The sequence below is a fragment of the Myripristis murdjan genome, chromosome 17 (assembly GCF_902150065.1).
Source record: "Myripristis murdjan chromosome 17, fMyrMur1.1, whole genome shotgun sequence".
In the NCBI taxonomy this organism is placed as follows: Eukaryota; Metazoa; Chordata; class Actinopteri; order Holocentriformes; family Holocentridae; genus Myripristis; species Myripristis murdjan.
The window spans coordinates 6537114-6560697 of record NC_043996.1 but is presented as its reverse complement, the minus strand read 5'-3'; the positions used below and the strand labels follow the sequence as shown (position 1 = coordinate 6560697).

Below are 23584 nucleotides of genomic sequence, written 5' to 3'. Positions count from 1 at the left end.
ATCATGCAGATGGGCGTGCGTGTGTGTGTGTGTGTTTGTGTGAGACAGAGAGAGCAGGTTTGTGCTACAGCGCACTATGCAAGCTGGCAACTGTGTGAGAGGAATTTGTGTGTGTGTTTGAGAGAGGGAGGGTTTGTGATGTGATGTCTAGTGATTGTGTGACAACAAGAAAAAGTGTTGTGAGGTTAGTTACTGCAGGCTGGAAATGATGTGTGTGGGTTTGCGATGTTGACATTGGACTGGTAAATCTCAGGTGGCAGTGTAGTGAATGAAAAGAGATTTTTTCACTTCAGGTGTCCCCTGGGCAAAGTTCTGGCCTCCTGAAGTAGTGAAATAGGTACTTAGGGCTAGTTTGCTTGGGTCACAAAAGTCAAAAGTTTTTGCTTCTCAAAACAACATGCATTCTAAATAGTAATACATTTGCATAACAAAACCAACACCGACTATCCTCTTCAACAACTTTGGCCTCTTGGAGTCTGTTTGAGCAGCGAAACCAAGATGGCAAGAAGTTAAAAAACTTTGTGTGTAGAGCACATTTCAGCAAGGATGACTACATGGCCAGGACAGAGGAAACAACATGTTTTGAGGAGCACTGCTGTGCCAGCCTCCCTGGTAAGAAAACCAGCTACCAGCTAATAAGATGGCTTACTGTCTGGTTAGAAGGTAACCAGCATTACAGTTTGGCTGAAGTGGCTAACAAGAGTCAACTAGTATGATCAGCTGATCACACAGGATCATCAGACTAGTGAAGCATTACATAATATATGATGGCAATTATTATTATTGTCTGGATTGAGACTGCCTACAAGGCCTTGCATGTGCCTCTGTTTTCTGTCAGAAAAAAAAGCTGTGTCAATACGAGCCTGGCCTACTCATATCTACTGATACTGATGGAGCGAAAATGGTGCCTAGTGATTGTGAAGTCTGAGTTTTTGCCCACAGTTGGTTTTATGACAGAAATTTATCACCATTTTGAATGCATGTAAATTCGAGAAGTAAAACTTTTTATTTTTGTGACCCCAGCAAACTAGCCAGAAGTACCTATTTCAAAACTTCAGGAGACCAGAGCTTTGCTCAGGGGTCACCTTAAAAAAAAAACAAAAAAAAAACCTTTTCATGCACTACACTGCCGGGGAGGATTTCATATGACTCCATGTCCAAAAACGCAAACTATCCCCTGAACATGCTGCCGAGCAGCGCTTGTGACTACATCCCATATCTGATTGAAGGGTCTACTGTGGAGTTTAGGGAAAGGAAAGGTGAAATGATTTGGTGACCAGTCAGCTAGTGCCTAAACAGTGCACAGTGAATGTGTGTTTACAGGTAAATCAAATTCAGAGGCTCTAAGATCAGAACAGAATCAGTGTTCTGTGACCAAACAGGAGTTGGCATTGTGACGTCATAAGTGCCATAAGTTCCATAGGTTCCCCATAAAGCAACTTTACTGGAGAGATTTCAGTCAGTTCAACTTGGTGAGAGTGTGCAGCAACATTTTTTACAGCAACCTTACCATTTTGCGCATACATGGTTGGAGAAAATCTTGTAGTCAAATCCAGTGACATGGAAGGTAAGTGTATTTATTCTGTTGGTTTTTCTGTCGTCTAGCACCAAAAACACAATGCTCTCAAAGATCCAGACTGACACTGCTGACTGGGACTCATATCAAGTAAATGCAGCTGGATTAGGTGGAAGCTGATGCACAAAGTGTTTTACTGATGATGAAATGAGCTTCTGGTCACTGACATGAGTTGTAGAAAGCAGTCAGATTGATCCATGGACAGATGGAGTTCCCAGTAGCAGGTGTCCTCTCCGTTCATGGCTAGAAACCTGTCCTTCTCTGTCCCAGGCCAGGACTTCCAGATACAGAGAGGAGACCGGCTCTCATCCGGCTCCTCAGATTACATGGTGCTGGACTTCCTGGGAGAAGGCAGCTTCGGGAAGGTCACCAGGTGTGTGGAGCTGGACACCTACAAGACGGTGGCCATCAAAATAATGAAGAAGCGGCAGCAGGCGATGCGTGATGCCCAGCTGGAGGTGAGAAAACAAATAAGGGTTTTAAAGCTGCACTAGGCCACTGTACACACTGACGGCACCAAATGAAAAAAGGAGACTGTGAATTTTGAGGACTTCAACCCTCACAAAGGGACAGACATTCAATTGGGCTGATAACACAGGTGGATTTTTACATTCAAATCTTGCCTGGTGCAGGTGTAAGTTGCACCACGCTTGTAACACTGTGTAGTTATGTTAAATTATGTTGCACATTAGTCAGCCTCAAAAGACTTTATAAAAACAAAATCATTTCTCGTTATAGTATGGAAAATTAAGTTTGTTAGTTCTGTGCTGTTATTTTTGGGTTGTGCGCTATGCACTATTCTTTATTTTGCTATGATGGGAAATTTAAGTTTACTGATACGCTAAATTTCAAATTCTTGCGCATTGCTCTTTATGTATTTGTTGTGACGAGTGTAACTTTGTAAGGTAAAAGGGGTAGGATTATATAAGGTTTGCTTCTACCTACACCCTTTCGGTTACATAGTCTAACTGAGAAATCAGTCTTTGAAATGTACCGAAATAAACTAATTCATTCAATTCATTCATTCATGTCAATGTTATATATTCATAGAAGCAGCTCTGCCCAGCCAGAGGATGCAACGTGACCGAAGTCACTGTTTTGCTTCAGTGTGTGTGCCATAGATTAGTGTTTGTTGTACAGGCCAAAATCCCTTTGGAAAATATGAATAGCCTTTTTGAAAAAAGCAAAAATAAGAGCTGTGTTGAATTTGTACCCATGACGTGCTACATTTTGATTAACATCTTATAATTATTACATTACCCCACTTTATTACAAGAGTGAGGAGACAAATAGTTTTCAAAAGTGTGAAAACCAAATGCAATACAGTAATTGCCAAAAATCCATGAACAATCAGCCTATTATTATTTCACAGTTTTTGCCATTAAGACTAGTGCTGCAACTGAAAAAGATGAGAATTTATTTATTGTAAATGCAGTTAATTAAAAAGAGGGAAAAAGTGTTATGGTTAAATAGTTATAAATAAACAGTGATCATAGCACTATTACCTGTAAATAATTATGAATGTTTTTTTCTGCACTAATGGGAAGATATTACATTTAGGCTTGAGTTGTGAAAGACCTTGTTCCCAAGTGAACTTTCCATATGTAAAACTCTTTCTTGGACACGTCACATCTCCTCCAGGTTTCCATGCTGAAGAAGCTCCGAGCTCTGGACCCAGACAAGTGTAACCTCGTGAGGTGGAACGGCTGTTTCAATCACAGAGGACACTTTTGTCTGGAGTTCGAGATGCTGGACATCAGTCTCCGGGACTTCTTGAAGCAGAGGGGCTTCCGGGGTCTCTCCCTGAGCGAGATCAGACCCATAATGCATCAGGTATGGTCTTAGTTCCTGTTTCAGAATGGATGTTGCTGAAACACAGTCGACTCTGTCATAAAATCCATGTCTGTGACTGTCCTGACTTTTCAGCTGGCCACAGCACTCGCACATCTGAAGAGTGCTGGGATCACACACTCTGACCTGAAGCCAGATAACATAATGATGGTGGACCATGTCTGGCAGCCCCTGAAGGTCAAAATCATTGATTTTGGCTCAGCCTTTGAGACCTCAGGGGCCAGGTCGGGGTCCTATATTCAAACCCGCTGGTACAGGTGAGTAACTGACACCATTTCAGCTCTCTGATCGTACTCTAGTTTTCATGGCTGGTTGTTCCATCACTTTTATGAACATCAATAATAACTTGACTGATGGTAGCATTATTCCAGTGGGTGGATTTATGTCCCCTGTTGAGATTGCCACCTCTCAGTGTTTTGTGGTGTTCATGCTGGAATCTTCTAAATGATGTTCTTCTCTCAGATCCCCGGAGGTCATGCTGGGTCTTCCCTACACAGAGGCCATTGATGTCTGGTCTCTGGGCTGCGTCGCTGCTGAACTGTTCCTTGGTCAGCCGCTCTACCCGGGAAGGAACGAATATGAAATGGTAAGTCTCCAACTGAATTTGTTTCCTTCACCATCTGTCCTCATCGGCTTTTTATTTCACAGTTTGAAATATATGAAATTGTATGTTTTGAAATACAGTAAAAGAAAGATACACAAAGGATTGATTTGGGCTAAATTGGCATTTCCTATTCCATGGTCATAGATTAATTTAGGTTAAATTTAAGAAGCTCTTTCTGTTTTCTTTCAAACAAACACCAAGTTTTTTACAATACATCTTCAATGGATAAAGTATATACAGATACAGATATAAATAGATGTGTGTGTGTGTGTGTGTGTGTGTGTGTGTGTGTGTTTGTGTGTGTCTGTGTGTGTGTGCAGCGTAGATTTAGATATCGATATACAGATGAGAAAGTGACTGAAAGTCAAAGCCTCAGTGTCACCTGACTTTGTGTTGTATGTCCAGTTCAGCCACATAGTGCGGACTCAGGGTCCTCTGCCTGACCACCTACTCCATTGTGGACGCAGAACAAACATGTTTTTCTGCAAATCCAGCACCAACCGCCATCAATGGAGACTCAAGGTACCACCACTCTGTCTATCTGTCTATTCGTCGATCTGTGTTCTTTACTGTATTTAGGATAAATGGCTAACGACAACACTGTCTGTGTTTAGACACCAGCAGAGTACTATGGGGACAATGTCTCCTGGTCAGGAGAGACCCTGACGCAGCCTCTCAGGTCCCTGGAAGACCTTCAGCAGGTAGGTGGTTTCTTCTGTTTCTCCCACTTCTAGGAACTGAACACAAGCTTATTTCATACAATCACATCAATTTCCAGGAAGTCTGATTGACTGGTTCCATATTGTTATGAGCCAGGAATGAAGCTTCAGATATTCTTTATCTCTTTTTTTTTTAACCTTCAGATCAGTGGGTCCGGACGTGGGACATCAGCAGGCAACATGGCAAATGATCTGTGTCGGTTCGTGGCCATGCTGAAGAAGCTGCTGCAGCTGGATGCTAACCAAAGAATAACACCCAGACAGCTCCTGCAGCATCCATTCATCAGCATGAGCCACCTACAGGAGCTCATCCCCCACAGGCCAAAGTAAGTCTGTGTTAGAGGCCCATTAAATCATTTTTGACTGAGAATACTATTACACTGGATATCGTATCAACAATTGCATGTCCAACACTTCAACCGTTTGAGTTGGAGCTGAAGGTGGCAGCTCAGACCAGCTCTAGACCTCCTCCAGCTCTGCCCTGCTGAGTTTAAAGTGTGGCTCAATCTGGAGGGGAGAAGTGCTCCACTCTGAATGATCCCTCGGTGCCAATGATGCTGTGGGACTATTGCTTTGTCATTTGCATTTTGGTCTTGAAAGCAAAGGTTTTTAGCCTCCCCAGCTGACATGTGATGTAACGCTGGGCACTCGCTTACAGCACTGGCTTCCACAAATGAGCAGCTGAAAATGCAGTGGGTTTTTGGGTGAATGGAAAGGGCTGAAACTGTCTTGGTTGGATTGTCTTTATATCTCTGTGCTGAGGATATCTGATTCATTAGTTTTATGTTTTCTTCCAGTGTGCAGCCCTGCCATAAGATGATGGCTGTCTGTCATCAGACCTCTGACCGTGGGAACACTATGTCCTGGTCCACCCACCAGCCATCCCGGCCCCAGCAGGCCTCCTCCACCACTGCCTGCTTTGCCCGGCCAAGCAACCCCCACCAGGGTCATGCTTTTAGGCACAGGGACCCGGCCCAGGCACCCCGACAGGGCACAAACCCCACTGCCACCACCAAGAGGAAGGGAAGCTCTGGTGGACTGTCTGTGCCAGGCCAGGCTGAGCACAGTAAACCCCTCCAGGCTCAGCCCTCCGGTCACAGGAGCCCGGCCCAGGCACCCCAACGGGGCGCCAACCCACATCCCTCTTGCACCAGCAAGAGGAAGAGGAGCTCACCCAGAACACTGGTGCAGAGCAACTCTGTGGTGGCCCCACCCGTTTACACAGAGGGGCCTGGGTCAAATCAAACATCTGAGTCCCAATCCAGACCTCAGGTGAAAAGGAGGAGGGTTGAGGAGCAGACTGGAGAGGGGCCCTCACACCAGGCCAGGGCAGAAAAGAAGAGGAAGAGGGCTGATCTACCATGTGGGGATGACAGACACAGGTAAGCTCACCTGCATCTCACACTGTGAGGCTCCATTTGCTTTCAGTCAGCAGAAAGTAAACCATGTCCAAACGATGAACCATTCTGTGAAAAAAGTTATTCCAGTGTCTACTCAGTTATCATGTTGTGAATTCCAGATTCAGTTTACATTTGACTAGTGAGAAACTAACATTAAATCATCAACGGACACAATTAAATATAAATAATCTGTTGTCATAACCTAGTTTGTCTTTCAGTGGTTTCAGTTTGGGATGGGGATGTCCGTGTGTAATACACACATACTGCATCAGTAATTTATTGATTTCACTTCTTCTTCTCACAGTGCCAGAGATACAGGCCTGCCTGACAGCAAGAGGGCCAGGATGGTAACCAAGCCCAGGTCCAATGGAGCTGCAGCCAGGGCCCAGAGCACAGCCAGCACCTACAGGGCTGAGAGTGGCACCCTCTCCTCTGTGGCCCGTACCTGGTATGCCAGCTTTGTCCCAGAGCTGCTGCCCTCCCTGCCCTCCCAGTGCTCAAAGAGGGCTAATCCTGGGCCTGGAAGGGCCACGTAGAGCCCAGAGTCCTACCCGTCCCTCGAGGCCCCTCCAGCCCCCCTTGTAATTCCTCAGTGTAAAAGATCCAGTAAGTATGCAAGCAGTGTTGTCAGTAATGTTAGCATAGCATTACATTGTAAGCCAATAAAGTTAGCCAAGTTAACTCAGGCAAAGAGAGTTTGGTTTGCTGGATCATACAGCTTAAAGTGTCCATGTGTGATCTCTGCCCCAGCGGTGCGTGCATGTTGAGTATTATTTTGTGTCTCTTACAGAGGAGCTACATTGAGGACACCACCAGGTGCAGCAGCAGAACGAGGCGCACACCGTCACTGGTCCTCACTGGTGGTCTTGGCTCTCCAACAGCCACTCGCTCCTTAACAAACTCAAAAAATATACTACAATCAAATAAAATACAAAATACAATACAATCAAATACAATGAAAGCAGAATTGATTGAGCTTCAACACAACACATACATTTCAAGGGTAACATATACATCATTATTATCAGATAAACAAAATAAAACAGTCAATAAAATGATATTTAAAACAGACAGAAGGTTAGTAATAAATTAAATTCATTGCAGTATTAACAGCCAATCACAGCTAGTCGTGGCAAATGGAATCATTAAATGATAATTCTGGTATTTTTCAACCTGCTGGAGAGCTGGAGAGAGGAATCACCAGAGAGAGTGTTTGTTGTTTTTGCGTACAGCAAGTGTAGCTTCATGTTATCTAAAAATGAAAAATCAAAAGTTCTGTTGATCAGGCTGCTGCATTCTTCAGGTAAGTTGCTGACAGTGCCTCTATTCTTCAGCTAAGATGTCTTGATATGGCTTCAGAAATCTTCTGCTTGTAGTGTTATTTTTTATTCTTTATTCTGGTGAATTGTATTCTTCAGGTAAGTTGTTAATAGTACCTTTTTATTCTTTGGTAACAATATCTTACATGGAGTCTGCCTTCCCCTGTTGCCACTTCTCAGTTACAATCCCCAGGAAGTGCATCTTCATTTGTTAAACCTCATATTTTGTGCATCTCCATTAAAAGAAGGCATTCATTTCTCTTCCTGCAGGTAACAGGTTCATGTACTCTGAGGCTCACATGTTGTTATTTGTGGCCTGTTTTTTTATGGCCAAGCTTTACATCCAAAGAGTGCCTTACCTTATTATTGAAAATCAACTCGATATTACAACTCGACCTCTGCTGCAGCAGATATTACACTGGTGTGGTTTTTCTCCTTGCATTTGCTAAAAATTTTTTACTTTGTACGTCTTGTGGCATTTTCCAAAGAGACCAACAGTTCATCCATCCGTCCTCAACCTGTGTGGCACCAATAATATGCTGCTCTGTCGTCTCCAGTTTGACCTTTTGACCATTAATAACAATGATAATATATTATATATACATCAGTGTTATAACTTGCTCATTTTTTAACCATGTTTAGACCATCAATCTCTTCACTTAGTCCCAGATTTTTATCAAATTAATTTTCAGTTCTGTTGTGCTGTACCAATTATAACTCTGCGATATTTCAGGGTTTCCAAAATACCATCACATACAAAACACAAGAACACTATAATCCTGTGTTGTTTATATCAGAGACACAGCTCCTTCAGTCTTATGCCATGCTGGATATTTGAAATGTCACATGTTCCTTTCCAGCAGAGGGCCAAATTACATCACATTTGGAAGGAAATATTTTTCATGTCTTGTGTCAAGCAAACTAATAGACACATATTGGAATCAGAGTGAATATTATAGGAAACGTTACAAAATGTTCTAAGCCCTTTCGAGATTTAATACTTGAAGATTTTTTATGGGCATTTCTGCTTTATTAGACAGTCACAGTGGAGAGGTTTAAAGGAAGGACAGGGCAGAGAGAAGGGATGACATGCAGCAAAGGGTCTGAGGAAGATTTGATCCCACAATCAGGGCAACCAAAAGTTTGAATATTTTGAATAGGTAGTAAGTCGAAAAGAAGGAAAAGATATATGGCATTTCGGTGCTTTTTAAACATTTTTTCCCTCAGTTTTCTAAGGCATGACCTCTGCGTGGCACTAACTGTGAACCAGGGACGCTGGAAGTCAGTTAGAGATGGGGGTGCTGAGAGAAAGTTTTTAATTTTTAATTTTTATTGCCATTTCAGAAAAAGCAGGGGGTGCTGCAGCACCCTCAGCACCCCCACACTTCCCGCACCGGTGCTGTGAACCAACCTTCTCTGGCAAAATCAATCAAACAACCATTTAACAGAGTTGAAGACTCTTGAAAATTATCGGTCTGTCTCTTGTTTTTTGAATTTAAACAATTTAAAACTGCAGCACTGAACTTTGGATTTCAGGATGATTTATCTCCCCTAAATTAAATGTTTGAAAAGTAGCCTACACTTCTGAGTCACACCAGTTAGTGCCTTCAAGTTTGTTAAACAAACAAAAAAAGTCCTGGAATAGTCAGATGAGGTCAGTAACCATGCTATGATTTTATGAATGAATCCAGTAGAAAGTTCTTTCTTCAGCATTGATCCTGATTTCCCGCTCTTTGTTTGTCAAAGCTATTTGACCCCGTTGCTGTAGCTGAGCAGAAGCCTGCAGCACGGAAGTGGCTGGTGATGTGACGCTCTCTACGTCTGAGGATGATGCCAGATAATGTGGAAAGAGGGCCTCGGTTCCAACATAGGGAACTTGCTTCACTATGTTCTCCTTTACATGAAAATCCTGTTCTCAGTTTGAGAGAAGTCCTCATTCAAATTGCACAGGGCAGGGAAAACTAAGAGTTGTAGATGAAGAAATAGTTGGAAAGGTGGATAAGCGATGGAAGCAGTGGGTGTGTTTGGAAGACAAATAGTGCTTAATCACCACTAACAGGAACAACCAACCCAGTCTCACTCCAAATTGTGTAATAGCTACATTGGTCCACAAAGCAAAACGTAGTCATTTCACAAAAACGGCTCTGAAATTGTGACTTGGGTACGTTTTATCTGCCTAGTCTTTTCTGCGGACATACTTTTGGTCACGTGACTGCCCAGTTTCTCCCCATTGTGAACAAAAAACATGGTGGACATCCCTTCTACTTTCGGTGGAAAATGCTATATTTTAAGATAGCTTGTGGCTTTAGCTTTGTTTTGATAACTTTTCGAGCAACAAATGTACACTTTCTTTTCATAGTATCCATTCGGTTTATGACGAATGGTCAGGGTCCCTTAGCATCACATGCCGACTCATTAGGCACCCGTTTCTCGTCAGTTTTCGACGAGTTGTGTTACCCGACAGACTTACATAGAACTCCCACGTCTGAAATAGACGCCACGGGAAGCATTTGGGGCGTCAATTAACTCTTTGTTGTAATGGTAACGTGACGTTTTCTGCGTCATATAACGTGGTAATAGAGTCAACCTGATCTCGCAGATATCCGTGAAATGAGCACGACCTCTTAATAATGCATTCCGTGCTCCTCGTACGTGACCTGTTTTAATCATAGATTTCTATGGTTTTAATTCCGTGTGGTCACCACGCAAACAGTGTCCACTGAAAGTCAACGAGGATCCGTGCTGGACACACGGATTCTCAGCTTCAAAGATGTCACGCTGTGAGTGGTGGTTCATAGATCCCGGAAGTGCAAATTTAATCGATTTTCTGAAAAATAGTTCTGATTATTAGCCATAACGTTGTAACCATCCAAGGCAGACTTACCACGAGCTATGAGGATGTGTAACGATGGCATGTGCTTCAGCCGAGTCCACAAGTCCCGTATAATATCAACTTTATTTTAAGAAAACACGTTTTATTTGCGATGTCATATCATGGAGAAGCACTACATAATCCATAATCCTAATCAGCGATGTGTCTGATTTGACAGCTTTCATCAATAAAGTGCATGAAAGTTGTCAAATCTTCTTAAAAGCAGATTATAATATGCTGATATATTACACCATTGAATACCACCCTTTCAGTCAGCGAAACATAGCGGGTGGAAAAACTGTGGAAACATGTCAAAAATAGCATTTAAGATTCAATTTTTTTTTTTTTTTTTTTTTTTTGCATAACACATCTTTACTCGTGATATAAACCTAGGCTACATGTTAAGGTTATACTTTTCCTGTTGAAAAACTACCGTATATATGTTTTCTAAACCGAATTTCAAAGCTTTTACCCTGCAACACACAGAGGTGTCCTGCGCCATAGGTTTTGTTGTTCTAATATGTTATGTCTATTATGTGATATTGTGATCACTAATTTTTCAATCTTTTTTTCAATTTTTCAAGATTTTATTTATTTTTTTCTGAAGATAGTGAAATCATGTTTTTTCCATGTTTTGACACTAGTCAGTGGCGCCCCCTATTGGTTTGCCATCGGGCATGATAGTAGAGGTCAAGAGCTTTCCAAAAATGTTGACTCCATGTCTGTACCATTTTTTTATTGCTGGACCTGGACCGATCAAACCCGATTTTGCCGACAACTCTGTATGAGAGAGAGGCTGTAATACTGATATGAAGCAGCACTTCAGCCTGGCTAACAGCTGTCTGCTATACAGAGCTGACACTCTGTAGGAGAGGAAAACAGAAATGGGAGATCATTAAAGGAAATTTGATAGTTAAAAGTATTTTTAGAGGCATTTACAACATTTTAGGGATATTTAAAATGTCACAATTAGTTAGCTCTAAATATTTTTGGGGGGCAAATTACTCCTGGGTGAGAGAATGGGCCTGATTGACAGCTCGCTGATGCAAATGTGAAAAACGATCATTTGTCCCCTTCATTCAAGAGGGCGAGTCGGCCTTTATATTTGCCTTTTGTTCCTGCTAAGTTCTAATGCAGCTCAGCATCTGATTTTATTCAGGCTATCAAGGCTGTGTAACTGACTATAATGAAAAGGCAAACGTACCAAATGCAGTGATGTTCTTGTGTTTAATTTTTTCTTGCTCCCATGTTCTTTTAAGCCCTGAGGAGTCACACCTGGAGGAATTCAGCTATACCTGTCATACACGCAACACATCTGTGCAGTGCAGTGAGTTCATGGGTTTCAGTGTCAGATGTGGACTTGAGCCGTTGATGTGTAACTTGCGCATTTATGCAGTCGGCAATTCGTTGCTAAGCATTCTGCCTTCTCTTCGCGGCAGCCACGGTGTTCGATTTAGTGTGTAAATTTTGTTTTTCCTCCTCATACTTTTCCAGTATAATACGCTGCTCCTCCGCCGTGAATTATTACTCTGTGCGTTTTTCCTTGTCGCTCATGTTTGTGATTGGTCTGCTGCCTCAGACTCCGCCCCGTGTACGTGCGCGTTCACGGCTCTTGATGAGACAAACCTCGATCGAGTGAGCGAGTTGATAACCAGCGTTGTGATACCGGTTATCCCTGATCACCATGATCTTGATTAGTGTATCCGGATAGGTCTGAGAAATCCAGGGAAAACTGAGCTTGCTTCGTGATACAGGCCTCAGATCTCACAAGCAACCACTAGAGGTCCTTGATCATAACTGTGCAATACACGTCATAGCAGTGGTAGTGGAGAGGAATGCTAAATCTAAAGCAAAAATCAAATAATGGCTGTGTTTTGCCAGCTGAGAGTTGGAAAAGACAGAATATTAACAGGAAATATATAAGTAATAGAACAACAACAAAAAAAGAAGTAAAGTAGAAATGCAAGAAATGTTTTGTGGAAAGAGAATCGATTTTGTCTTAAGAGAATCAGAATCAGAAATATTTTATCAAAACGAGAAATATTTTATTGATCCCTGTCCATCAGGAAGACTGGGAAAGAAAGTTCAAGTATTTCAAAGTTCAAGAAAAATGCAGTGGATAGAAAAGTGTATGAAAAATATGATTAAGAAAAAAAGGAAATCAAAGTAATGTGCCAAAGTGTAAGAGAAGTTCAGTGGGATGGGAAATGTAGAAAGCGCAAATGTTTGTGTGAATTCGCTGGGAAAGAAGTGTAAATGTTCTTTCAAATGTCCGTGAAAAAAAAAAAACAATACTGATCCATGCAGCTGAAGCCTATCTACTGAACATACTGATGAAAGCAAGAGGCCTCAAGCTACTATCAACAGTGAGATGGCTAAAGGTTGTCCATGCATTTTCTATGCCCACTTATTCCTGTGGGATGAAGCCCATGCAGACATTGGGGTCACAGTCAAACTCCACATGCTGTGATGTTGAACAATCATGAAAAATCTGTTTTCTTTTCATCACAGGACCTGCAGGTTGATGAAAATGAGATGTGCAGGGAGCAAGCTCAGGGACCTGGGGCTGAGTCCCTCACTCTGCTCCTGGGTTCAGAGCTTCCTGACAGGAAGACCACAGGTGGTGACGATTGGAACCCACACCTCCAGCTCCCGTACCCTCCACACTGGTGCCCCCCAAGGCTGTGTACTGAGCCCTCTGCTCTACTCCCTGTACACCCATGACTGCACAACGACACACCAATCCAACATCATTGTGAAATTCGCGGATGACACAGTGGTGGTAGGCCTGATCTGTAATAACAACGAGACGGCCTATCTGGAGGAGATGGAGCTGCTGTCTTCATGGTGTAAGGACAACAACCTGGACCTGAATGTCGCCAAGACCAAGGAGGTGGTGGTCGACTTCAGGCGAGAGAGGCAGAGGATCCACTATGTGCCGCTCAGGATCTACGGGACCCCGGTGGAGAGAGTAAGCAATTACAGATACCTCAGGGTTCACATCTCTGAGGACCTGACATGGACCACACACACCACCACCCTGGTGAAGAAGGCTAGGCAGCGGTTGTACCACCTCAGGCGACTGAGGAAATTTAAGATCTCTACTTTGCTGCTGAAAACCTTCTACGCCGCCACAGTGGGGTCTGTGCTTTCTGTGAGCATCACCGCCTGGTACGGCAGCTGCAGCTCCCAGGACAGGAAGGCCCTGCACAGAGTGATCCGATGTGCTGAACGCATCACCCGCACAGCACTGCCCGGCCTCCAGGACATCTACACCCGGCGGTGCAGGTCCAGGGCAAGTCGGATCATCAAAGACACTCACCATCCCAACCATAGTCTGTTCGAGTGGCTGCCCTCAGGCAAGCGGCTTCGCTCCATCAAAGCCAGGACTGAGAGGCTGAGAAGGAGCTTCTTTCCCCAGGCCACACGGATCTTGAACTCATAGCACATACACTTTATATCAGTCCACAACACCACCTACATGCAGTATCAGACAGCTCAGCACCTTACTATACCCTGCTGTCTGATGCTCACACACACACACACACACACACACACACACACACACACACTACACTACACTACACTACACCCTACCTACTGGCAGATAGCAACACGTAAAGACTGTAGGGGAAGGGGTGACTCCATAAGGCTGGATCAAGTCTGACAGTTCCTGAATCCCAGTACCGGGCGTCAGGTTCTGTCACTTGGTCTCATGGTTTCACACTAACTCTGAACCTCGGTCGGAGCGTGTTCTTCAGGGCTTTGCAGCTCAGTTCTTCTACTTATTTGTACTTATTGTATATTGTTGTATATTGTACATAGGTTGTACATTGTATATAGGAATGTTATATATACTTTCTATTTTATCTTTATTTTTATTTTTTTAACTATTTTATTCTATCTATTTTTTACTTGCACAGTGCTGGAGTTGTTGCAATTACATTTCACTGCTGCTGTACCTGTACATTCATGCATGTGACGAATAAATCTTGAACTTGAACTTGAACTTTAACTTTAACTTGAACTTGCAATCCACTGATATCTTTCCTGCAGCCTGATGACTTTGCACAGCAAGTCACTGCTCAATCTGAAGATGAAATCTTGTGGATTCATCCTGCTGAGGGCTAATGCACTACTCCAGGCTGTGTAAAGACAGAGAAAGCTAATGCTTTTTGCACATTAGTTCAGACAGATGGAATATATGTAAGAACAGGGTTTTACTAAGAACATGCTGTACGTAAATGGTAAATAGACTGCTTTGCTATAGCACTTCACAGGACTACTGACTATTAAACACTGCTTCATCCTCACCCATTCACATACACATTAACTCACTGATGGCATGAGGCTGCCATGCATGGTGCCAAGCTGCCCATCAGGAGCAGTTAGGGCTCCAGTGTCTTGCTCAACGACACTTTGATATGCTCTCTGGAGGAGCCAGGATCAAACCAGGAACCCTCTGATGTCTTCGTCAGGATCACTATTTGGCAAGATCAAATTACTGCTGCAGTGCATCTATTCTGTTAAGTCCCAGATCTTGGTGCTTACTTAGCTTGCTTTACCCATTATCAGTCAGCCATCTTTGGTATTTGCACTGGTGTATGAAAACTGTGTTATAACTAGTTTATAAATGTTAAGTAATGCTTTATAAAGTGTTCACAATCTAATTGACATCCTAATTATAAATCATTCATGAACCTTTTCATTCATAAATCATTCATACACCCTTATAATAGTCTTATTGTAAAGTGGTACTGACGTATCAAGCAAATACATGCATGCATTTTTCCTGATGTTGCCCCCTCTCCAACCCACCTCTCCCAGTGTTGACTGCAAAGCTACAGACCTCAGGATGTAAAGCATGCTGAGATTCCAAAACAATAGTCAGGTCAAAGGTCATTCAGGGTGCCAGTAATCTCATAGCAACAGCTTGACAAATTTTTCCAGTTCACTCCTGTTTTTAAGACTAAGGCAAACAAACCAAATCATAGCAAAAGACAGGACAGACTCAATAAAAGAACATTAAAACATTTTCATCACTGCCATGTCCACGTTAAAACTTCCTTACAAAGAACATCTGCTGATTGAGCTTTTTCCATCGAACATCTGCATTTGCATCAAAATTAAGCCTCTCGTGTAGGACAGCGCCCAAACACTTAAATTGCTGCACTGCTGCCACTGGCTCAATCTTCATCAGTGCAGAGGCAGGGGAGAGGGGGCTCCTCTGAAAATCAGCAAACATTTCCTTGGTCTTGGCCACATTTACAGTTCCAGACAGTTCCAGACAGTGGATGCCCTCCGTGAAGCCATCTTCACCACTTCACCAACATTCCCACAAGCCTCCTGGAAACACTAGCATCAAGCATGCCAAAACGAATTTTTGAGGTGATTACCGTGAAAGGTTTTTTGCCTTTGCCATCAGGAGGTCATGACAGTGTGGATACCTGACAGAAAATGACACTGAATCCACATTTTTGCCAGGATTTGGGCTTTTAAAGGCACTGGTCTTAAACTTTTGATCAGCTGAGGAACAGCCTATTCCAGTTTAATGGTTGTGTGATGGGTAGGCTCTCCTCCCCAGTGCTTAGTTTAGCCACACCCTGCAATCACTGATTGCCTGCAGGTGAGTCCAATCCCTCTTATCTTTCAAATGTGGCTGTGAGAAGCCAGCAGCAGGGTTTACCACCTCGACTCCACATTTGAGGGATAGAGATTCCACTAAGGTACACATTTGTGTTGCTGGTGCGATTGTATTGTGGGGGCTTGCATTAATGCGTCCCTCATTTATACAGGTGGTTGCAGGAAGGGGAGCTGTGTGAAAACAGTGCTGTGTGCCAGATCCCATCTGAATGAATGGTTTGGCCCTAAACTTGCAGGCCCCAGGTATGTTTAAGTTCTTTTTGGTATGTTTTGTTTAATAATATATTTGTTTTTTTTTTACTATTGGATGTTCTAATGTTTACAATTATGTTTACTGGAACAGGGGAATGATGCCGACCATGGCTTAGTTATTGCTGTGTCAGAGGAGCGCTGGCCACTGCTGTTTTTGCCCGTCCACAAACTTGTTCGTGCTACTGTGCTTCTTATGGATTAGTTTTTGATAGCCAATTTTTGTAACTTATTGGTTTTGTTTGTTTGTTTTTATAAACCAACTTTGTGGGCTTGATTTGTATCAGTACAGTTGGGTTGTCATATGCTTACAGGTGGTGAATCACTGGGTGGAAGGTCTTATTTTGGGTTTTATTTGCATGCTTACGTTGCTGTGTGTTAATTCTTGTGCCCTTTTTGTTTTGCAGTGTGTGTGTGACCTTCTTCCTTCCTCCGTACCTGGTGGTGGTGACCCCTCCCTCCCTCACTTTCACTCCTGTAGGTTCCCTGGCAATTCCCCACCAGTACTGGTACTCATTTACTTATGGCGATCTTTTAGCAAAGGACATATATGTATATTTATATTTGATAATAAATGGTACATTTTAAATTGGCTCAATCTGGTGCATCATTGAAATTCAGTAGATGTGTGTGTGAATAAAACTAAGGTTGAAGCTGGAAATTCACGCCTCTGCTTCTTCTTCTCTGTATTACAAGAACCTGTAAGAGGGGGGATTCTCTAGGTGAAAGTCCTAGGGTGGCGTTGTCATACTTGTTGTCAGGGCTTATAGTTGCCCTTGTCACAGTTGTTTGCAATAAATTGCTTACTCTTTTTTTTTTTTTTTTTTTTGGTCTCACTCCCATTTCTTCTTTTTGCATTTTGAAGCTCTATTTAGAACCTTCTTAAGATCCTGCCGTGCAAAATGTAAATTCTTGCAATTTCTCAACTGTTCTTAAGATTTTGATCAGGAGTGTATTTCGAGGAAATGCAAGTTACACCACTTCATCAAGGACTGGGTGTTGATCTTGCTCCATACCCTGCAGATAACTCATGACCACGCTCTCGGTGAATAGTCCCTTAACTTCTCCTTTTCCTGACATGTGTTTTGTTTCCTGTCAGTTTCAAAATAGATCAGTTATTTGATTGTGTCTGTCCCCATTTAACCTCTTACTTAATCAATATTAACACCTAAAAAATATTTGTCATAAATTTATGATGATTGAACATTTGGTTATTTAAAACACAACTTGATTACAGTCAACTTTTCCTTTTATTATACCATCCTATGATATACAGTATTTTAAAGAATAGCTCAGCATGGCTACAGGTGTTAAATCATATAGTTCTTACAGGTCAACACCCATGCTTTTCCAAACTGTGCTGTTCAACCTCCATCTCTCCACTGGAGCACTGCTGGCCTTGTTCATGTTTGGCCTGTTTCAGCTGAAACTGGCCTTGTAGCTGCTGGGGTGTCGCCTCTGTACAGTCATTTACTGCAGTGACTTGCTTCTTGCACCTAAAGCTTGGAAAATACCTGCAGTCCACCATGCAACTGCTCTTGCCTACAAATATGTGGTGTTATGCGATCACTTGCATGAAAGCTTTTGTAGCGCTCCGACGTGGGAGGGCAAAGTTCACCTAAACAACTGGATTTTCAGTCATGTGTCTGGAATATTTTGTCTCGGGCTTATTCCTTCAGGATTTCTATTGTATTGTGTCCTGTTATTATTTAGTGACGTACGTCTCTGACCTTTTTTCCTCCCTTCATCTTAAGGTTTCTGACCTTTATACTCCTAACGGTAGGCCACATATCAGAGAGAAATCACCAAGTGTTGTCTATCGGAAGCGGAAGGAGGGCGCTGGCTGGCGGTTTGTTTGATTTGCCTGCTTGTTTGCTTACTTTAATCTGTCTTATTTTTGGGCACTATTGGATCTTAGCAACTCACAACCGTTCAGTTTTTACCAGTTCACTCACACTATTGACACTAAGGGCTGTTCAGTCTACGAATTACTTCTGGCCCTGGATAATTACGGACTGCATACCCCTTGATACCCCTTCGGCTCCCTCCAACTGGTCCAGTTTTCTACTTTTGGATCAATTCATGGACTGTTTCATGGACCATTATTGACACATTAAAACTGTTTCAAACTGTGAGACATTGCCGTGTCGCGGTTCTCCGCTGGAGTGACACGGCCACATGGCCACATAGTTAAGACTATAACTCTTAACCCGTGAATGAATGAACTATGGCTGTGTGTGAAAAATGCAGTTCAGCCTACTCACGTCTGGAAGAAAGCGTCCACCAGCTGAAGGACAATATCCGGGAAAAGGACAGGCTGATTGACGACCTCATATCGGTCGCCTTATCCCAATCAAAGCACATTTCATACATCCAGGCACCCCGACTCCCATCCTCACCCTCCCGACTGTCACAGGCCGTGGCCTCGGACTCTGCTGCCACCCTGCCCTGGGCACCGGTTGGTACCAATCCAGACCCCGGAGCGGAGAGCCCGTCGGCTGCGGTGAATGAACGGTCGGCTGCCGTGTTGGTGTCAGGGATCGCAGCTGCGGCGGGCGAACCTTTGGCACCAGTCCCAGCCCAGCCAGCTGTTGATGAATGGGCCCGACTAGGAGCCCGACCCAGGTCCCCGATCCTCACCTCCACACCAAATCGGACAACCCCCCAGAAACAGCTATCCTGGTCCGAAGTCGTTCGAGGCGGCAAGAACTGCGGTAGGAACTGCTCGGGCGCAAAAACATCACTAACAGGCCTTGAGCTGTCAAACCGCTATGAAGTTCTGCCTGATGATGCCCCGGCCCACCCGACGGACGCTGCAGTGGTCGCCCCTTCATCTTCTTCTCTGGTCCCATCACACTTCAGTAACTTAATTAATAGCTCCCCCTGCAGCCCTCCATTGCCACAAGCTCTTCCGCCAGCGACCGAAAATAGCCATACCGTCCCTGGTCCTGTCGCTTTCCAACTTCATCATTACGTCATCACAACAAATTGCACGCGAACCTGTCCAATCTCCGCCCGCTTCCCCGGTCCTCACAGCCAATGACACAGCAACACCATCTGAAACTGGCTCTGCTCAACACTCGGTCACTCAATAACAAAAGCCTAATTCTGAATGAATTTATAACGGACAATAATCTTGACTTCCTCTGTCTCACTGAAACCTGGCACAAACCCTTGGACTATTTCTCACTAAACCAGATCACCCCCCCCCCCCCCAACTACACATACATTGAGAAAGCTCGCCCTGAGGGGCGGGGAGGTGGCGTTGCTACTGTATACAGGAAGGACGTCAAAACAACTGCTATCTCCATTCCTGATGTTCCTTCCTTTGAACAGACTGCCTTTAAACTTTCTGGCCCCACTCCTCTAGTCACTGCCGTCATTTATCGTCCCCCCAAGCCAAACCCCTCCTTTCTCTCCGATTTTTCTGATTTTCTGACCCAGCTATGTGCCATCTCTCCTTCTGTTCTCCTTCTGTTCTCCTCCTGGGCGATTTTAATTTCCACGTCAACGACCCAAACTGTAAACCTGCTACTGAGTTCCTGGATCTGCTACACTGCCTGAACTTCACACAACACATCGACTTCCCCACTCACACCCGTGGTCATACCTTGGATCTCGTCTGCTCCTCTGGCCTCACATTAAATCGGCTCTCCAGCCTCAACCTCAACATCTCAGATCACCTGGCAATCATCATGGATATCGACACACCCATCCCCACTCCCAAAAACACACGCAAAATAACCTTCAGGAATATCAAATCCATCCCCCCCTCTGCTCTCTCAGCCTCTCTTGCCACCAAAATGTCCGCCTCCCCTCCCCTGTCACTTGACAACCCCTCAGACCTTGTGAACTATTACAACCACATACTCTCCTCCTGTCTTGATCAGCTGGCCCCCATCAAAACCAAAACAGTCACTTTCACACACTCAGCACCCTGGTACACTCCTGAATTACACAAAATGAAAGCCCGCAAACGTCAGCTGGAAAGACTCTACAAGAAAACTGGTCTGACTGTTCATCACCAAGCCTACACTGATCACCTCCACCAATACAAAGATGTCCTCAACTCAGCTCGATCCACCTACTACTCCAACCTCATACACTGTGGCTCCTCCAACCCCAAGGCTCTCTTCTCCACAATAAATAAACTCCTCAAACCCAGTGACAACATCTCCAGCTCCTTCACAGTTAATAAGTGCAACGCCTTTCTGTCATTCTTTCAAAACAAAATCGACACCATTTACAGTAACCTGACTACCTCCACCACTCCCTCCACCTCCCCACATGTCTGCACCCCCTGCACCACTCAGTCTCTGTCTCAGTTCTCTCCCGTGTCGCCAATACAGCTATCCAGACTCATGGTAGGCATGAAAAGCTCCACCTGTGCTCTGGACCCCATCCCATCCACACTTGTAAAGGACTGTTTCCCAGCCATTTCCCCTCTCATCACTGACATCATCAACTCCTCCTTCAGCTCTGGCTCAGTCCCTGACACTCTCAAACTGGCTGCTGTCACCCCCATCCTCAAAAAACCTGGACTCAACCCTGACACCATGAGCAACTTCCGGCCCATCTCCAACCTCCCCTTTCTGTCTAAAATACTGGAACGTGCCGTTGCCACTCAGCTCAACACCCACCTCACCTCCAATGACCTGTTCGAACCATTTCAATCTGGCTTCCGCTCACGTCACAGCACGGAAACAGTCCTTCTCAAGGTCACCAATGACCTTCTCCTCTCCTCAGACTCTGGCCACCTCAGTATTCGCCTCCTCCTCGACCTCACAGCAGCCTTCGACACCATCAGCCACACCATTCTCCTCTCCCGCTTGGAATCATCCCTCAACATCACTGGTTCCGCCCTCTCCTGGTTAAGGTCATATCTCACAAACAGACAACAATTCATCAGCATCAACAACTGCACCTCCTCCACTGCTCCTTTGTCACAAGGCGTCCCCCAGGGTTCGGTGCTTGGTCCACTACTCTTCATCCTCTACATGCTCCCCCTCAGCAACATCATCCGCCGCCACGGTCTCCATTTCCACTGCTACGCCGACGACGTTCAGCTGTACATCTCCACCGAATCCATCACCACCCTAACTCACTCCACCCTGACCAACTACCTCACTGAAATAAAATCATGGATGCACTCAAATTTCCTCCAACTCAACTATGACAAATCTGACATGATCATCATCGGTCCCAAATCCCTAACCAAAACTGCCTACAACTTCTCCCTCACTGTCGACAACTCCACTTTGTCCCCCTCTAACCACATCCGCAACCTTGGAGTCATCCTCGACAGTAACCTCTCCCTTGAACACCACGTCAACCACATCACAAGAACTGCTTTCTTTCACCTAAAAAACATTGCCCGGCTCCGCCCATCACTCTCGTTCTCTGCCGCTGAAATTCTCATCCATGCCTTCATCACTTCCAGACTTGATTACTGCAACAGCATCCTCTATGGCTCATCTTCCAAAGTCCTCAATAAACTTCAGTACATACAAAATTCTGCCGCTCGCCTATTCACCCATACCCGCTCTCGTGACCACATCACCCCAGTCCTCCAGCAGCTCCACTGGCTCCCCATCCCTCAACGCATCCATTTCAAAATCCTCCTCCTCACTTACAAAGCCCTCCACAACCAGGCCCCCTGCTACCTCACCAACATGCTCCACCACCACACTCCTTCTCGCAGCCTCCGCTCCTCCGACCTCCTGTCCCCGCCACTCAGAACCAAGCACCGGACCTGGGGTGACAGAGCCTTCTCCATCGCTGCTCCCACCCTCTGGAACTCTCTCCCCAATCACATCCGTGACTGTGCAGACCTCCCAAAATTCAAGTCATATCTCAAAACTCACCTTTTCAGAACTGCTTTTAATGTGTGACTAATATCCTGTGTCATGATTTTATGTGTTAAGATTTTATATTTGAGTGTTATATTCCTATGTACTGCATCTTTGATTTTATATTTCTCATTTTTATACCTCTGTACACTGCTCTTTTTCCTATATCTCTTTGTAAAGTGTCTTTGAGTTCTCTGAAAAGCGCTATATAAATAAAATGTATTATTATTATTATTATTATTATTATTATTATTATTATTATTATCCTTCCTCAACAGGTGCCCGTCACGAATCAATTCAATGTAAAATTCTACACAGAACCCACTATACTAACGCTACACTGGCCAAAATATATCCTAATGTCACTGATGCCTGCAAACAATCCCCTGCTAATCTCAGTCATATGCTCTGGTCTCCTATCCTTCACAACTTCACACAACGATCGATGGGTTCAGGAGGTTCAGTATATCGTCAAACCTGAGAAACACAGATTCTCTCTCAATGAAAAATGTTCCAAAAAACCTTTTTTTTTTTTTTTTTTTTTTTGGAATGTATTGATCGGCTCAACATTTCACCAGACACCAAACAGGATTGGTTGAAAGGTTACATTGCGTTCATGCACTGTGCTTGATGCAGCATTATACAACAACAACAAAGATCAGAATGATGATGAGGATGATGATAATGAGGATAACAACAACATCAACAATAATAATAATAATTATGATAACAACAATGACAACAATAACAATAATAATGAGGAGGAGGAGGTGGAGGATAACAACAACAACAACAATAAAAATAATAACAACCACAACAAAATAATGATACTAAGAGAAATCAGCACCACTTTAAAATGAGACTACCCTTATAATTGGGTTATTAATTACTATGTAAAGACTTTATGAATCATTAATAAACATAATAAACAAGTTACAAGTTACACTGTTTTCATACATTGATGCAGGCTCACTATTTGGCAAGTAAAGTAAGCTAAGCAATGAACAACAGAGATTTAACAAAACAGATACAGTGCAGCAGTAACCTGAGCTTGCCAAATAGTGATGTTGCATCGATCTGGGCACAAGGAGACACAGAGTAAGCATTCACAGGCATGAAGGAACACCGGGCAATCGCTTGGCAGAGTCGATTCCAGCAGCAGGTACTAAAGTGGCTGAGAGAGTCGCTCCCAGGAGATTAGGTTGAACAATCTGGTGAAGAGTGGAGGGACGGCCAGGGTTCTCATGCTGCAGAGCTGAAGGGTTGATTGAAGGGACCCGAGGTGGTGAAACAGGAGCTGGGAAGAGGGAGTGAGACTACCGCCACACCACACACAGACAGGCACAGAGAGACAGACGGGAGGAGGAGAACACAAGTGAGGCAGGGAACACACAGCAACACAGAGCAACTGAAAAGTGCTGCTTCTCAGTGAACACAATAGAGTAAAAGGTTATGGAATGCCTGGGTTAAGGTTAATCTTGAGGTTGGGCTCAGGATAAGGG

At 44.0% G+C, this 23584-nt stretch overlaps 2 protein-coding genes across 2 annotated transcripts in view; both read left to right on the top strand.

Annotated features, from left to right (window-relative positions):
• Positions 1 to 1524: 1524 nt before the first annotated feature.
• LOC115374819 (homeodomain-interacting protein kinase 1-like) lies at positions 1525 to 6686 on the top strand. Its single transcript, XM_030073950.1, has 10 exons — positions 1525 to 1567; positions 1847 to 2034; positions 3218 to 3409; positions 3503 to 3684; positions 3890 to 4013; positions 4437 to 4553; positions 4646 to 4732; positions 4895 to 5076; positions 5548 to 6132; positions 6455 to 6686. Exons 1-10 carry the CDS (start codon positions 1525 to 1527, stop codon positions 6684 to 6686), a joined length of 1932 nt encoding a protein of 643 aa, XP_029929810.1.
• Positions 6687 to 12876: 6190 nt separating this feature from the next.
• Positions 12877 to 23584, top strand: part of LOC115374818 (uncharacterized) — a 42056-nt gene continuing 31348 nt past the window's right edge. Inside the window, 7 exon segments of the mRNA XM_030073949.1 lie at positions 12877 to 13027; positions 13119 to 13312; positions 16328 to 16362; positions 16641 to 16742; positions 18484 to 19078; positions 19270 to 19692; positions 19695 to 22056. Coding sequence (XP_029929809.1) covers positions 12877 to 13027; positions 13119 to 13312; positions 16328 to 16362; positions 16641 to 16742; positions 18484 to 19078; positions 19270 to 19692; positions 19695 to 22056 — 3862 coding nt within the window.